This window comes from Labrus mixtus, chromosome 5 (assembly GCF_963584025.1).
Source record: "Labrus mixtus chromosome 5, fLabMix1.1, whole genome shotgun sequence".
Classification (NCBI taxonomy): domain Eukaryota; kingdom Metazoa; phylum Chordata; class Actinopteri; order Labriformes; family Labridae; genus Labrus; species Labrus mixtus.
In genome coordinates this window covers 14,878,374-14,896,309 of record NC_083616.1, presented here as the reverse complement: position 1 = coordinate 14,896,309, position 17,936 = coordinate 14,878,374, and the positions used below count along the sequence as shown (strand labels likewise).

Sequence of the window (17,936 nt, the reverse complement as noted above, 5' to 3'; positions counted from 1 at the left end):
CGAACGCAATGTCCATCTTTTTAACCGGAAGTAAATGCTTCATACGCCTTTGGAGCCAGGCATAGAACTGTCAACGAAGTAAGCGGAGATTTAAAATTCATGATGTATTGTCCAAATTGTGGCAAAGAGCTCCCAGAAAATGTACGGCCGTGGTTTGCAGTGGTTGTGGCAAGAGGTTACGAGATTTTACATCCATTAAGAGTGATTGTATTATCCCCTGTGACTGCTGATAAACATTGTTTGACTCTGAGGCAGTCACTTAAAGACCTGGGGCCCGTTTCTGAAAGAAGGTTGAACAAACCCTCAGTCTAACCCTGAGCTCTGAGTTGATTTACCCTCAGGTGGGAAACTCTGAGTTTTCGGTTCCAGATCAGCAGATTTGAATTTGTTAAATCAACTCTGAGTAGGTCCACTCGGTGTTCAACGCGTGCACCACAACGATAAAAAGCCAACATGAATTGAGCCCCGATTCTACGATTCACCATGGCCTACTTTAACCATCTCGAAATACATCAATATCTTCATGTGACCACAGGCTACGGCGAATATGAACAGGTTTTAAGAATGAAAAAAAGTAAAACTGCTGCAGCGGCAAAGGAGAGAGAAGTGATGTAAGAGAAAACAGCTGCTCGTAAAGTCTATTAATTTAATATTTAATCAGAATTAAAATATTGCAGGTCAAAACTGATGGAATGGTAGGCTATTAAACCTATACAATTTATTTTCATTAAGATGCAATCTAGCAGAAGAAAATCGACTTTTAAACAGCTCAAAATGAAATATAATAACATAAGGCTCATATAGATTTATAGTTAACTTCATTCAGAGTTTATTTGAATGTACATTAACTTTATCCTCAACATAAAGCTGTATTCACACACATAGGCTACATGTCCTCTCACCTTTATCCTGTTTAGTTTATAAATTAACATCTCCCGACGTTAATGTAGCCTAGGCTCTAATTCCCTGCGGAGTAATGCAGCCCCTTCATACCGACTTAAAGACATGCCATGTTCGATAAAACAGTTCATTTTATACGCTATAGTAGGCTATTGCCACCCTAACATATCATATTAAAACAACCTGGATTTTTATTCAGACAAACGGTGAATCTTCACTAACGCGTGTGATATGGACTGAATGAAAGAATGAGCAAATGAAACGGCGTTTCTGGCTCTGAAAGAGGGAGGAGACCTAGACCTAGATATGCTATCCAATATCACCTCATATGTATATGAGAGTAGAGAGTCTGATTCTCCGGTTTCGCTCATGTTTTGAAATCAACTCGCGGAAGCATACTGCTTCCGGTTAAAAAGACGGACATTGCGTTCGTCCAATCAGCGACGATCCTTGTCGATTGCAGGTACCTACCTTTTCCGGTTTAAGTTAATCTCGTTGTGTTTTGTAATTTGTGGTTGTGTTTTTTGATTTGTGGTTGTGTTTTTTGATTTGTGGTTGTGTTTTGTAATTTGTGGTTGTGTTTTTTGATTTGTGGTTGTGTTTTTTGATTTGTTGTTGTGTTTTCTTATTTGTTGTGTTTTGCACTTCAGGGCCACCGTAGTTTCCTGCAAGGACTGTCTGCAGCAACCACTCTGAGGAAAACATTGTTTCTAAACGACTACCCAGAGGAGAACGATTGGCTGGTAAGGCTACTGTCAGTCTGATTTCAGCTAGTGTCGATCACTTGATGCCAAGTTAACGTGTATGTAAGCCTATAACCTTTTAAAAAAATCACGTTTAGATTTGTAAGTGTCAGTCTCCAGCTGTTCGACAGGTGAAAGAAATGCAGGTGCGCAACTGTCAGTCTACCTACAGCTCAGATACAAGGCTGTTATAAGACTCAAATAGACCACAGATTTTTAATTTCGCACAATAAAGTTTATATTAAAAACGATAAGTAAGGCAATGGATTCAAATGTGGGGTTGGACGATGGCTCTGCTCATTTCACCTTTAAACTATTTAATTCTTGTTTGGGATTATGCTTGTTATCCAACCAGCGTAGTTGTGGGACAGTTGTGTGTCTTCTGTCGGCTGGAAGAACGTCTAGTTGTTTTTCTCTGTCGTCTTTCAATTAGGAAGTTTTGTTGTTTATGTGCCACAACTCTTCTCTGGAGAAGGGCCGAGTAATGTATTGTGACTTATACTGACTCTCTTAGGATGGCATTTTTTTTTACTGAGTAATACACACAGATGTAGAGAAATATATATATTTTTTAAAAAGGGTAAGTAACATACTTTGTCACTGATTGGATGACTGCTGCCTCCAAACAGACAACCCAGTGGATGGAGATCCTGCAGAGGTTGTGTCTGCACAGCAACTCTTGGATAGCACACCGTGGCATGGTGGTTGTCTTTAACATGCTCAACTCAGATGACAGTGAGCTGTCGAAGAAGCTGATCGAGAGTGAGCTGCTGGAAATCCTCTCAGTGATCGGCAAAGCTGAGGACAACCCGAAGAGGCAGGAGACCATCGATGCTGCACGCGCGTGCCTTGTCAAAGCTATGGATCTTGGTCTCATCAAACCTTTCAGCACCCCTTCTTCAAGTGCTGCTACAAGGAAACACCAATGGACAATTTTCTTTACTTCCTCTGTTACATACAGTACAGACTTTTTTTCTAATGCTTTTCAACTTCAGAGATATTAAAGGGTTCATCCAACCATATAACATAAAGTATTAGTTTGTGCCAAATCCAAACTGTGATTGAATATTTAAAACTGATCTGTTCACGTGTGTTTGATTGGACTTGGTTTAACTGTTTAGCATTCATGACAAAGTATAACAGTTTGCCAATTTAGTTTTTTTATTTAACCAGGAAACGTCTCATTGAGATTAATAATCTCTTTTACAATAGCGTCCTGGCAAAGACAGGCAGCAGCACAATTTACTGGGTTTCAGACATAAAACACCTTTTTTACCTGCCACTTTATTACCGGCAGAAAATGTCATGACGTAGCCTATAATATCAAATCAAGGCTTATAGTATTTAAATAATTTACTATTTTATGAAGGGAAGTTCCTTCTAGGCTACTATCAAAAAAAAAAATACTGAAATTTGTTTTCTCACTTATAAACATAAAAAAAAAAAGTAAACTTATTTTAGTTTAGTAGGCCTATTTTGAGGCTGGTGAGAGTTTCCATTCAGTTATGTCCTTAAAAGCTGATTTAGCTGCACCCAAGCTCAGCTGAGAGGCAAGATAATCCATTTTTTGGCTATATGACGAGAGTCATCACAATCATAAAGGTTTCTGCTGGAAATAATTTCTTTTAGAAAGTAGTTTAGCTGTATTCACTTCTCAGGACGGTAGCTTCTAACTGAATCTGTGAGGTTTAAAGTTTTGTTTCTCTCCTGAGTTTGTATTTCAGAAGTCTGTGTTGCTAGCGCTGAAAATACACCATTTCCTGATATCGCTGTTTCACAATAAAAGCCCGTCATAGACATTTAAACCTGGAACTTTTATTGTGAAGACCTTGCTGTAATTGAGATGCTGCACCTGATACTACAAATAATCACCTGTATGTGGCGAGGGAGAGTTGATAATTTCCAACCAGGTAGACTCACCGATTCGACGTATGCGCGTCGATCGCGCCACATTCAAGTCTCCTTCTAGAAACTTCCATCATTCACGCGTACTCTGGACACTACGGGAGAGCAGAGAGCTCAGTAAGTAAGATAAAAAGCCAACATGAATTTACCCCCTTCATAACGAGGCTAAATGACGCACGCTGTAGTAATGCCACCCAACGTGGATTCTTCAGACAGCAGGTGAATCGTCACTAACACGAGCGTGATACGGACAAATGAAATGGCGTTTCTGGCTCTGAGAGGGAGGAGACTGACAGAAACTCAGGGTTCATTGAAGAACCTGCTCCCGAGCAGGTTAGGTTCTATCTGTGACCAAGAGTTGAAAGGCAGCAGGAAAAACATGAACGGTAGGTGTTCTGACTTATCTCCCCACTTAACCATCAGACAGCCATCAGTATAATACATCTTTTGTTTTTACAGGGATGACACTCTTCTCTCTGCTGGTGTTTGCTGTGGAAGGGGCTCAGTGCCTTCTAGTCACAGCAAGTCCAGGCATGTCCTCTTTTATTTATCCAATCTTAAAATGAATTAAAAAAAAATCAATATACAGTCTTTCATATAACATATATACTTTATAATGTTACAGATGGAAGACCTATTCACCGGTATTTCTGTGAGAATCAAGGATGTGCAGCCAATTTGAATTCTGTGTATTGCAATGATACACAGCTCTTGGAGAATAAACCCGTCATCCCAGATTGCACAGGATTTCCACCAATCAACAGTGTCTGTAAGCATGATGGCCGGGCCTTTGTTTCCACTCATACAGATGGTGGTTGTGAGTTTGAAGGTGGAGGAAGTCATATTGCATCAGAAAAATGTCAAGGTATTTATCTTTACTTGCTTTTGTTTACATCTACATTTTTTTTCCTATACTATCTTTTTGATTTCCTCAAGCCCATTCTGTGTATATCGTCCTCTGAGTTTTCCTTGAACTCATTCAGCTTATATTTTAGTTTGAAGGAAAAGTAGAAAACCCATTGCACACATATGGATTACTTGCACATACAGTAAGTATCCTCTAATGGGTTTGAATAACCACATAAAGAAGATCTTTTTGTTGGTAATGTTTACTCTGAGTGTAGCATACCCCATGCTGTTACAGATGGCCTGGCTCTCAAACTGATGTTTCAGACTTTTATTTGAAGTTCCTTACTTTCCGTTTTTAATGGAAACACCATAAGAACTAAAAGAGAGTAATAAAGAAAATATTACTATAGTGTATAACTACACAATATATGAACTTAAACCTTTAAATGTTCTTATGTGTAAAATTATGACCTTAATATTGTTATTTAAAGCCTCATGAATGAATATGAATTAAACCTTATGCACACCTGGACATGTGCACACACACACACACACACACACACACACACACACACACACACACACACACACACACCTGTTAACCTGATCAAATTACGGTTCCAAGATGCAGCATCTTTGCTAACCAACACACATTCTAAAACTTAATAAAACTACAAAATGGGACTTTTAAGTAACTTCTTATCAATGTGCATGTGAGACAAAATAAATACAAACCTCGTGCCTCAAACAGCGGGGTGCTTAATAAAAGAAATTACCGTAATACTTAATGTTTGAAACACATGTAAGCAGGTTTTACTGCGTCTCTGCGACGTTATTTTTCCCCTTCACTTCGTGCACCTTTCCTTTCAAAATAAAAGCATCCGTCTTTTCGATGTAACTAACAGGAAGTTATCACAAACCTTAAGAAATACATTTCAAATTAAAATACACACTAACAACAGACTACTGGGTCATTTACACTGAGTAACTCAAAGTGATGATGATTATTTATTCTTCTGTAATTATGACCATTCAGGAATAGTGTTCACAAACTGAAATACAGCAGAGACTTTTGATCATATTCTGTTAGCTGACTGATTATATTCTCCTGTCTTCTGCATCATACTGGGCACGGTTTGTTAAAGTTTTGTTGGAAAATTTTTCCGATTCAGTCCACATCCACATATTAGCTGTTGAAGCTCTGCTGTCAATGTTTTTCTCCCTTCAACTTTCAGTATCCTCGTAAGACAGAAGTGCCCTGAAGCCACACTAGTCTCTAGATTGAAATGTTTCTGTGCACTCACTGCTAGTTCATTGATTTCCCTGTTCACAATGATATTACAATTCCACACATTTCTCTAATTCAAACAAAAAGTAACATTGTATACAAATTAAACATCTTTTCTGATGCCCAACAGCTAATGCCATTCAGTCAAATAACACTTTGCAACACTTCTTTTTTTTTTCCAACTAGACAACACCACCATTTGTGCTTTCGGCAGAGGTAAGCTTTCCTGCAGATACACCCTTTGCACCATGCTGCTCAGTGTTTTGACAAATATTGGTGTAATTGTAGGTAAGTTCCCACCAAATCTGGAGTGATTATCAGAACATTATGGGAATGCGTAAACATGAAAGATTTACTCAAAATGACCTTTAACACAAAAAAGTTCCCTAAATACTTAAAGTCAAATCATTTTTATGACTCTATTAGATTGTCCATACATATTTGAAATTCTTCAAACTATAAAGGATATGGTGGTGGAGAGAAGAGGACCGTTAAACAGTCTCTAAGAGCAGAATCAGCTTTTGAACTGGGCGTTCAACAATAGATGGCTTACTCGGACGCTGTCCCTCTTTGCCCATCTTCTGGTCTCCAACACAAATCTTTACTCTTCTTACAAGTCCATCTTTATCAGTCACTGTCTCTACAACTTTAGCCAACCTCCACTCGTTCCTTGGAAGATCATCTGTTTTCTCCATGACTATATCACAGACCTCCAGGTTTCTCCTTGGTGTGTGCCAGCGTTGTCTAGTAGCAACGTTGGAGAGGTACTCTCTTTTCCAACGGCTCCAAAACTGCTCCGCAAGATACTGAACATGGCGCCATCTCTTGCGTGCATACATGTCCTCTCTGATGAATCTTCCTGGTGGTGGTGAGGCTACAACAGGCTTCATGGTGAGTAGGTGATTGGGCGTTAGTGGTTCAGGACTATCTGGATCACTTAGGTTGTCAACTGTGAGTGGACGACTATTCACAATAGCCATAGCCTCGTAGAAGAATGTCCGTAATGAGCCATCATCAAGTCTGCCTGATGAAAGTGAGAGAGTGGCACGAAGAACATTCCTTACTGTTCAGATTTGTCTCTCCCATACACCTCCTGCATGACTTGAGTGGGGAGCATTCATAACAAAGTCACATTGTTTTTCAGCCAAGAATGTGGTCAAGCGGTTGTTGTCCACTTGCTTTAGAGCTTCGCGCAGTTCATTTTTGGCTCCAACAAAATTAGTCCCTTGATCACACCGTATTTGACACAGCTCCTCTTAAGGCGATGAAACTACGAAGGCTGTTAATGAAGGCGTCTGTTGACATGTCATCTAACATTTCGATGTGAACTGCTCGACAACAAAGGCATGTGAAAAGCAGTCCGTATCGCTTGTTCACTTTTCAACCTTGTTTGGTGGGAAATGGACCAAAGCAGTCCATCCCACAATAGGTGAATGGTGGAGATGGATTGACACGCTCTGGTGGTAAATCTGCCATTCTTTGCTCTTCTGAGTTTTCGACATGTAACACATTGACGGACATATGCAGCAACAGTTCTGTTGATTCCTGGAATCCAAAATCCATTTGATCTTATCTCATTAATGGTAAGACCCTTGCCTTGATGGTGGATTTGCTGATGATAATAAGCAGTTATCATCCTGGTGATGTGATGATCCTTTGGGAGTATCATTGGATGTTTTTGTGAGGTAGGGAGTGTTGAGTTTTTCAGTCTTCCTCCCACCTTGAGGATTCCATCCTGGTCAAGAAAAGCATCCATCTGATAGAGTTTACTCTGAGGAGAAAGTCGTTTTCCCTTACTCAGCAACTTGAGTTCTTCAGGATAAACTTGTCTCTGTAAATCTTTTATGATGATGCACTTTGCATCTTCTCGTTTTTGTACAGTGCTGTGATCTGTTGACTTGTTGCCTTTAACCCAACGCAGGAGACGTGCGACAGCCTGGGTGACTGTGTACCATGAAGAAAACCTTGACAAGCGGTCTGTTAGATTTACTTGTTCCGTTGTTTGTACATTCAGTGTCTGCACTTTTTTAACTTCAGGGTCTCCAATGGGTGTTTCTGTGTTGACCTCTACAGCTGGAGGTAACTCCTTATCATGGACTTCTTCTGCCTCACCCCGTTCTATGACTTCATTCATCAACTTTAAGTACTTTCCTTTGTAGTTTTCATCCTTGAGCAGTTTTCTTTTGAGATGATTGAGTCGGACAATATCTTGTTGCTTATTGTCAGGGAGGTGGGGTCTCTCCTTAGTAGTGGCATTTCACAATGTCCACCACTGTTCCTTTGAATGCCTTCTTCCAAAATGTCATTGTCATTTTGAGACATAGTCTTAGTTTCTTTACCGTTGTCTTTAAAGTCAGACTTGAGAACCTTAGGAGCATCTGAGGGAGTAACTGGAGGAAGCTCTCTGACAGCGATTCTGTGACACACATTGGTGATGCTCGGTGAGTCGGTGTGTGGTGGTGAACAGCCAACAATACTCCACCCTAGTTCTGTGCGAACTGCATAAGGTTCATTATCTCCTCCCAAGATTACATGCTGTGGTGCCAGTGCCCTTGAGCAGTTGTATCCTATTAAAAGACCAACTTCACATTCTAGCTGTGGTGGAATTACATCTGCGATTACGTTGAGATGACTCCAATGCCTTGCCGTTTCACAGGTAGGAATGTTTGTTCGATTCACTGGAATACAACCTTTGGTGTAAGCCGGAGGGAGATGAATGAGTACTGTTGAGTTGTAGCCACGTACTGTGAGACCTGAGACCCTTTCACTTTCCACTAACTCATCCTTTCCAATCATGGTAGTTAACTTTAGTCTTACAGGATGTGCCTTGATTTGCAAGTTACTGCTAGCGTCTTTGTCAATGAAGATTGAATCACTTTGAGTGTCAAGAAGTGCATAAACAAGCTTTTCAATACCTGGCTTTCTGACAGAAGAAACCCATACTGGTACAATCATGGAAGTGCTGTTGGATGACTCTTCAGTTTCAATACTGAGAGACAATGTAGTTGCTGTCACTACAGTCATCTGTAGTGTTCTGATGTGAGACCACAACTTGTTTAGCTTTGCTATAGCTGTCGTCATGAAGACAGGTTGGATGTCGTCCCTTGCAGATGTCACATGAGTGTCTGTGACGGCAGTCTTTTGCACTATGGCCTATCTTCGAGCAACCGTAACAAAGTTTATTTTCCTTTACATATTTTTGTCTTTCATGTAGAGTTTTCTCTTTGAACTCAGGACAGGAGTGTAGGCGATGTTTAATGTCTTGACAGAGCATACATGGTGGCTTTATAGCTGTATTTGACTTCACTTGCCTTTCGGTCTCTGTTACTTTCTGAAGAACACGGGACTTAGTCATCTTATCCTTTAGAAAGCATCTTTCTGTAGGTGACTCTGTTGAATGTAGAGCTTGATAGGATTGCAGGCAATCTCTGCTTCCATTAACATGAAGTTGACAAACTGCTTAAAGTTTGGATATTCTTGCTCATCTCTCATAAGTTGCGTGACTGTGCGGTTCCATCTTGATGCTGCCCAGTCAGGTAACCTTTGAACCAGTTTTTGATTTTCTTCGCAGTCGTTCAAAATGTCAAGACCTTTTACATGAGGGATTGCTTCTTGACATGTATGTAGAAAATCAGCAAATTCCCTAAATCCTTTAGCATCCTTTGGCTGAATCTTTGGCCAGTGTGCCAATCTTTCTCTAAATGCTCTTTGTATTACAAAGGGCTGACCATACCTGTGGTTGAGACGGATCCATGCGTCCTTATAGGCCTCCTCATCACTTCTATAAAAGATGCCATCAAGTGTCTTTCGAGCTGGACCTCCTACGTACTTCCTTAAATAATACAGCTTGTCTGCTGAAGAAATGTTCTTTCTGTCTATAAGTGCTATAACTGAAGCTTTCCACTCGATAAACTGTATAGGGTCACCAGTAAACACAGGTGGCTCTGGCATGGGAAGTCTGTTCAATGATATAGCATCTTGGACTGCCTGAGCGAGCTAAGACACATCTGCCTGTTGAGGTGATACAGCCTTTGTAACATTGGTGGGCTGTTGCATGGGAGCTGAAGACACAGGTTGCAGTGGAGATACATGCTGCGGTCTTCTAGTGTTGTAATCAGCTGAGTAAACACTCTTTTTTTTCCCAACTAGACAACACCACCATTGGTGCTTTCAGCAGAGGTAACACCCTTTGCACCATGCTGCTCAGTGTTTTGACTCACCCTTGACCAATTCTTTCTCATGTAACCATCACAGGATCATCAGCCACTCAAAAGGAGACACAAATAAGTCCTTCAGAAAATATTGGTGTAATTGTAGGTAAGTTCTGAACACGAGCAAATCTGTAGAATTTTTCCTGCTTACACTTTGTGTCCTCTGCTTGATGATAAGCTAACATCTCCAGAAGACAATCATTAATCTTTCTTTCATGTCACCTGTGTCTTCCATTTATGCTGTTTGTTTGACTGGAGAAAATAATGCTTTTGGCGACTAACACAAAAATTGCTCTCCTCTGCCATCCTCTTGTCTTCTTGCTTTCACAAAGTGCTCAAATATTTGTCTTGCAAATACTAAAAATCCGGTGAGGATACATTTTTTTACGATATGTTGTATTTAATGTGTTATATCACCATTACTTTTAATACCCATCTCTTGGTTTCACAGGCAGCTGTATAGCAGCAGTAGTACTACTAGTACTAGTAGTACTAGTACTAGTAGTACTAGTAAGCATTATATTTGCCGTACTGTATTACAAAACCAATTTATGCAAAAAGAAACAGCAGGTAATACAAATAAATAATTGTTATACATACAATCATTTTATTCTTCTCCCTTACATATCCTGATTTTGAAAATGAATTTGTTTCAGGAGACGCCCGATATAGAGATGCAACCAGGAAAGATTGACAACACAGAAACTAGTGAAAGGTAAGTGAACATTAAACTGGATCACAGTATGTTCAAATGTAGATGTAAGTATATTATTCCTGACCTGTTTATTTAATTCCTTCAGAGAACCTCTCAGAGCTGATGATGACGCCTCTTCTCCACAAAATCTTGACAGAGCTTAAAGTTCTGCGACCACGGCCTGCCTGAACGACCCCTCCGAAAATGAAATGATAAGAATGACACATAGATGGGAGGACAATTTGAGTATAAATCTGGAGCCAGACAAGGCACTAAATGGTTTGGCCCCTATTACATCATAGATATATAGATAGATAGATTACTTTATTGATCCCAAACTGCAAAATTGTGGCGTTACAGCAGCAGGTTATCAAACACACAATATTAGCAAATAAAACAATATAATATTAAATACAAAGAAGACACCTCTTCTTCTCCACCAAATCTTGACGGAGCTTAAAGTTCTGCGACCACGGCCTGCCTGAACGACCCCTCCGAAAATGAAATGATAAGAATGACACATAGATGGGAGGACAATTTAGTATTTCACTATTTTCTGCTGCCTTTGATTTTATTATTCTTCAAGTGCACATCACAACTTCTCTGTATATTATTATCTCAGGGAACTAAGAAAACAGAATTTACTGTTCATTGTAAGCATTTAAATAAACTGTATAAAGTCTAGTATTCTGTGGTCTGTTCATTCCGGCAGGGGGCGGTCGAGAGTCGCTCGACATGTTTTGTGTCCGGTTGCGTACTGAATGGCATGGTTGTATGTAAAGAGGCTGGGCAGGGACAGAGGGAAACACAACACACAGGGCTTCTTGCTGCTGGAGGAGTGTCTATGCAGTTGTACACAACGCAGTTTGTGGTGGAAATACACAGTACGTATATGTTTCTTTTCCGCATTTGTGTATGTGAGAGGGGGAATCGACTGCTTAAGGACAGGGTTTCCTGCAAGGACTGTCTGCAGCAACCACTCTGAGGAAAACATTGTTTCCAAACGACTACCCAGAGGAGAACGATTGGCTGGTAAGGCTACTGTCAGTCTGATTTCAGCTAGTGTCGATCACTTGATGCCAAGTTAACGTGTATGTAAGCCTATAACCTTTTTAAAAAATCACGTTTAGATTTGTAAGTGTCTGTCTCCAGCTGTTCGACAGGTGAAAAAAATGCAGGTGCACAACTGTGAGTCTACCTACAGCTCAGATACAAGGCTGTTATAAGACTCAAATAGACCACAGATTTTTAATTTCGCACAATAAAGTTTATATTAAAAACGATAAGTAAGGCAATGGATTCAAATGTGGGGTTGGACGATGGCTCTGCTCATTTCACCTTTAAACTATTCAATTCTTGTTTGGGATTATGCTTGTTATCCAACCAGCGCAGTTGTGGGACAGTTGTGTGTCTTCTGTCGGCTGGAAGAACGTCTAGTTGTTTTTCTCTGTCGTCTTTCAATTAGGAAGTTTTGTTGTTTATGTGCCACAACTCTTTCTTTCACTTTAACTGAGACATTGGAAGTCCTTCTAGCTTGATGGGAAATGAGGCAAGCTCTTTGAAGGTTGAGTAACACAAGCAGGGGAAAATTCTCTGACAACATGATAATAGCCCTAATGGAAACCTGTCCATAAGCCCCTGGTGGGAATGAGTGTGAAATAAAGCTAAGACCTTATCACATTGCTGTTGACGTCTGGCCCACTTTGACCTTTTGTAAGCCAAATCATACAGATGCTAACTCCCCATGGATGGACCTATCTTGTTGCCAGGTGACACATTTTGTTTCCCCCAAATATTTTATTTGTGTATGTTATGAGATCCTGTACTTGACCACCCCTTCATTTTACTGAGCCTCATTATCTGTCACATTATTACTCTTCTTGGCAGTGGAGTGCTACATTTCTTCCTCTTGGTTATGTGCAGCCAGAATGTCACTGTGAAATAGCTTTGCCAGTTTCAAAACAGGAGATCACTAGTTATTTGTGCATTACACTACAACTGCTTGACTAGGCTAACAGAGGCAAATTCGATCATCTGCTGATCTTGAGCAAATGAAAAAAATGTATGTTATTCTGTAGAAATGACTCAGGTGTTAGAAATGTATAGTAGACCAGCATAATTTGTTCGCCTTTTCTCAAGTTGACCAATAGTTTAAACCACTCCGTCATAAAACATCAGGACACAGAACCAACCTGGATTTACCAGCTTAATTAAGCATTGCATTTGGCCCTTTGAATGTTGTCATCCTGTAGGCTTTACATCTGTATTGCAGAGTGTTAATAGAGCCACATATGTCAAAATATACTGTGGTACTAAATGTATCACTCACACTGGATTATTACTGGTTTGGGGATAAAAATAATCATACAAGTCTAACTGGTCCGTAGCTCAGTTTTAGGATTCGGACTAGGTGTAACACAGCATTATGAGCCCGTGGTTTCTTATAGGAGCTTCCTGTTTATTCCTCATTTGACTGGGTGGCAGGGGAGTTGGTCTAGTTTGGGTCAGGTTGGTCAGCCTGCCACATAGGATTTTTGAAAGGGAAAGCAGCTGATGCAAATCCCGTCCTCTCCCCTTGGGACAAACACCTGAGCTCCTGTGTTCTGCTGTGTTCTGCCCTTGCACTGATAAGTTGCTTGTCAGAGTGAGCAGCACCTGTGTTTTTCAATTTGAGTGGCAGCAGGAGTGTCACAAGGATGTGGAGCCAAAACATTGTCAACACAAATCATATTTGTGCTCGGTTGGATAATAGATAGGGATGAAACGGTGATGCTAATTGCAACATTTATGAGTTTACCTGTACTCATTCAAAACCTTTGATCATTTCCCTGCTGTATGAGCTGCTTGTGAAGGGGTAGCAGGACAAAATAACAACTATAGGGTTTTAGTGTAGTCTTGTGATTATGGGTCAAAGAGCACTCTGTGTACTCTGCTTATACTGCAGCATGGGATCCCAGTAGTGACAGGACCAGAATAAGAGGCATATGAGGCTCATTAAACAGTTACATAAGTCAACGTGAACAGTAGTTCTCAGCGCTCTTTCTGATTCTTGATAATGGTCTGACTGCCCAATGTGCACACACACACACACACACACACACACACACACACACACACACACACACACACACACACACACACACACACACACACACACACACACACACACACACACACACACACACACACACACACACACTAGTGTGGTCCCACGTTGGATCTGGTTACATTGGAGATGTTGTGATTAAGACATTTCTCACTGTATTGTCCGGGACCTTTTCTTGTTGATGTTTTATGTGTTACCTCTCCTGCCACTCTAATTCTTCCCTCAGAGGATCTTCATGTGGAGTGTATCCTGGGGTCAGAGAAGCGCTAATATGCTACGTCTCAGGTGCTATGAGATGAAAGTATGGCAACAGGGTTTGTTTTCTTTCCAGTGTTCCCCTTCTCCGGCAGTCCATCCTTTTCTCGTTTCCTTTCTCTGCTCAGTTACATTTAGTCAGATCACTTGACAGTTTTAGTCAAGCGCCGCAGCAAGTGACAACGCTGATTTGAGATTCTTGGCTGTTCCCAAACAGCTTAAAAAAACCCATCATCATTCTTATTGGATTTATATGTTTTGGTTTACAGGGGTTTATCTAGTAAAAGTTGTTGGATGACCTGAAATACAACATGTGCCTGGTTCTGCAGATTCTGATGGGTTAATGAGTGTTGTGTGTTATGCTGCATGGCTATTTCCAATGCCAACTCTTTATAGGTTGCTACCAATGATTGTTTAGGATTAAAAACTGATGGAGACATTGTTTCTTTATTAATTCAATTATGAATGTGTTCTCCCTCTTTTATCCAATATGGACTAATGTTGAATGGCTGAACATGAACTGATATATTTACCATCTTGAATTATTATTCAGGACCTTGTTTTGTGGAGCATTTGTTCATTTTGCATCCACAATTAGAAATGATGGTAGTTAGCCAACATTTGAATCAGATGCTCTTTTCTAATAGTCAGCAGTATGAGATCAGTGCACAGATAAAGGTGAGGGTGCTTCGTATCATAAATCCTAAACATGACAGTCGGCAGTTCACTCACACAGTCTATTCACTGGATGCTTTTGCCTCCACACTTCTGTTCAGTTGTGTCGCACCTCTGCCTTCCTCTCTGTCTTTTATCTGTTTTATTGTCCTCATTCATCAGCCAGGCTACACTCATGTCAGCACATACCACATACTACTGATAGCTACCCGGACTTCATAGTTCACTGTCTTTTTATCACTACTATGACCAATGTTCAGCCTATAGGTGGAAAAAAGAAAACAAAACCCCCTGCACATCATTATTATTTACAACAGCAAACATAAATTATACCAGTTGGGAAAAAAAGCAGTCATGTCTTACCCAGAGGTCCCCATCTTCAAGTCATTGTGCTAACTGTTCTTGTTGGTCATACAAAAAAAGACAGAAATCAATAAAAAGACAACAAGAACTTACAATTTGAAAAAAAAAAAGTCCTGTATAATAATCTCAGCTTTTCTTGTTGGACCTACAGTCAGCACAGTCCTCTCTATACCTGTGAAACTATTTATTCCATGTTTTTGGCGTTGCGCCTGCTGAAAGTGAAAAAAGTCCATAATAATTTAAGGGTCGTTCCTCTGATTCTACAGATGTTTGTTTAGTGTTTTATAACTATCTTATGTCTGGGACAATAGCTTAGGTTACAGTCTGTGACGCCTTGTTTTGGGCTTTGGACTACAAATAATTAGCAGCCTGTATTGTACAGCCTTAGGTTGGGAAATTAAATAGACCAGAATTATCTGGAACAGCTTATTAAAATACACAACCGAATGTTGTTTCCTTAATCAATTTGAGCAGATCAGAAACCAGGACCTCTTAGCCTCTGAGTAAGATTTAGATTCTCGATGTTTCCTAAATCAGTCACAACACTGTATTCAGTGTAATTCTTCAAGATGTGACCTGAAACACACATTAGGATATCAATCTCAATAATACCATCAACTAATTCATTCCATTTCCAGATGAGGTTTTTTGAAAAGTATATAGTTTAAAAGGATACTTTGCAAGTGCACCGGCTTTTGGCCAAAGGAGGCCTCCGGCGGTAATTGGCTGTTAATTGTGCTCCATTGGTCGGTTTGAGGGACACAGGCAGAGCGATTTGTTGGCAGCCATTCAGGAATTTAGACTATTCAGAGGTTGTGGTGTTTGTTGTTGTTTGTTGTTGTTGTTGTTGTTGCTCTGGCCATGCTGAGCACCCCCCCCCCCCCCCCATTCACCCCCCAACCCCCTCACATCCCCCTCTTTTACTTTCTTGCCCTGTTAATGACTATGCTTGCATGAGGCCAACTCAGGAGACCCAAAGGTGCATGGTGGAGTGAGAGAGCAGGAAGGAGATAAGGCAAAATGAAGGGTTCAAAAGGCAAGACACAAAGGAGGGGTGAAGACAAACATGTGGGAGCTAAAGAACGTACTTTGCCAGATACATCCTCTTTTTTTCAGAAGCCTTTGATTATTGGCCTTTGACCAATAAAGGCATGCCGAACAAATCCCCTCTTACTCCTACAATTGATTGGTAAGAGAATAATAATCAGTCCTCCTGCAGCGATATTCAGAGATAATACACCTGCCTGTCACTCTTGTGGTTAAAGGAGAGGACCTTTGGTCTTTAGGGCATGGCTGAGTAAAACTGAGCTGGGAAAGTCTGCGATGGGCAAGTCTCTATCTTCCTCTCTCTGTCATGTGATCATGATTGCAATGGGCTGTTAGTGACGTTGAAAGCTGAAGCAGCCTGAGCAGATATCACTGGTGGTTGAACAAAATAAGCCTGCTGTAATGAGTCCTTGTCTCAGAGAATGTCGAGCTGTAGTGTATATCTCTCCATCAGGGCAGCCTCTCCCTGCCTCTCTGTCTTTGGAGAACGTCATCCCTGTTTTCTCTCCATTTACTCATCTCTGTGTGCCGCCCCCCCCCCATCCTTCACTTATGTCATGTGAGTCTATAGAAACTGGGGGTGACCTCGTCTTCTTCTTCCTCCTCCTCCTCACTGCTTCTCATGCAGAGTGGAACTAAAGGGAGACACTCTCTGAATTACAAATACACAGGCTCTCAAGAGTGTATTGTATTCATATTTTCTAAAAAAACAAAAAAAAACATACATAACAAGGTTGTGGTCTTTCTTTTATTTTTTGGCTACTTTTTAATATGTCTTTTATTATGCATCTTCTTCTTGCCTGTAAAAGGCTTTGGATGAAACTTGACATATGGTCCTGTTGTACATTGTTGTTTCATATATAAATAGAGATGTACACTCCAAAATATTTAAATCTATTACACCTTATTGTCTCTATTTCTTTTCCTTTTTTTCTCGCTGTGTTTTTTTTTCATAGGTCATAGGCTCTGTGGGCGCCCTCCTTCTACCCCTCTCACCTACTGTCTCTCTTTATTAACTGGTGCCTAAAGGTCGAATACCATCCACAGTTCAATTGAACATAAAACTGGGTTGCCAGTGTAATAGCTTACTAAAACAAGTGTTCAGATTTATTACTGTACACTCTGCACCGTGTGATGATTCGTGTGTTCTTCCTGCAGCATCATGTTGTTCAGACACAAACTGCTATATTTGTTAGCAAAGCTGGGTTTTCTCAAACTGGTAAACTAGTCAAACGTCCACATGAACTGCAAGTGTGGTTCCAGACTTCTTGTCTTGTTTAGGTGTCCAATGGTTCACACACACTAACACACATACTCTCCAGCTCTGCAGTGCAGCGTAGAGCCTTGTGAATGCAGATGGACACTGTTCTAAAGCTGCAGCACAGCTTGTCCCTCGGAGTGACGATGAAAACAAACACGCCTCTGGAAGGATAGAGTTAAACATAACAGACGCACCAAGTCAATGCTGAATAATACCTGCCTGCCGTTTTACAACTCCGTTTGTTGTGGAGACCAGGCAGGAAGTACGCATGAGATGGATATTTATCGGGTTACAGAAGGTTTGTGTGCACACGTTGAAACTGCACATGTTCTGTTCTGTTTGCTTTGTCTGTATTTGTTTGTATTGCATATATCTGTTTAAATTGGGTGCAACCAGAGCAGTGATCCTGCAATGGGCGTGGTATTGTCTCTTTTTGTGTTGAGATTGATGAGCTGAAATCTCTGACTGAATGTCTTTCCACAGTGACCATCATTCTGGTCCACAGAAAGCACTTTCCACTGCAGGCTGACATATTATTTGTATATTATTATCTTTTTTTTTTTTTATGGCTGCTGATCATTTATGTGCTGCTAGTGAAGAAGAGACCACACATTAAGATACTTGTTTTAAAACCACATG

General features: G+C 40.5%; 1 protein-coding gene across 4 annotated transcripts in view; it reads left to right on the top strand.

The window, feature by feature from the left end:
• Window positions 1-1,566: 1,566 nt before the first annotated feature.
• pip5k1bb (phosphatidylinositol-4-phosphate 5-kinase, type I, beta b) overlaps window positions 1,567-17,936 on the top strand; it is a 43,119-nt gene continuing 26,749 nt past the window's right edge. The window contains exon 1 of one of the 4 annotated variants that reach the window (XM_061038018.1): window positions 1,567-1,643. Coding sequence is in view for 1 of the 4 variants with exons in the window: in XM_061038013.1 (XP_060893996.1) it covers window positions 17,566-17,595 (30 nt within the window). In the remaining 3 variants the exon portion in view is untranslated. Of the gene's footprint in view, window positions 1,644-11,353; window positions 11,623-17,497; window positions 17,596-17,936 lie in introns of those variants that run through there. The other 3 variants (XM_061038017.1, XM_061038015.1, XM_061038013.1) reach the window with 3 other exon arrangements.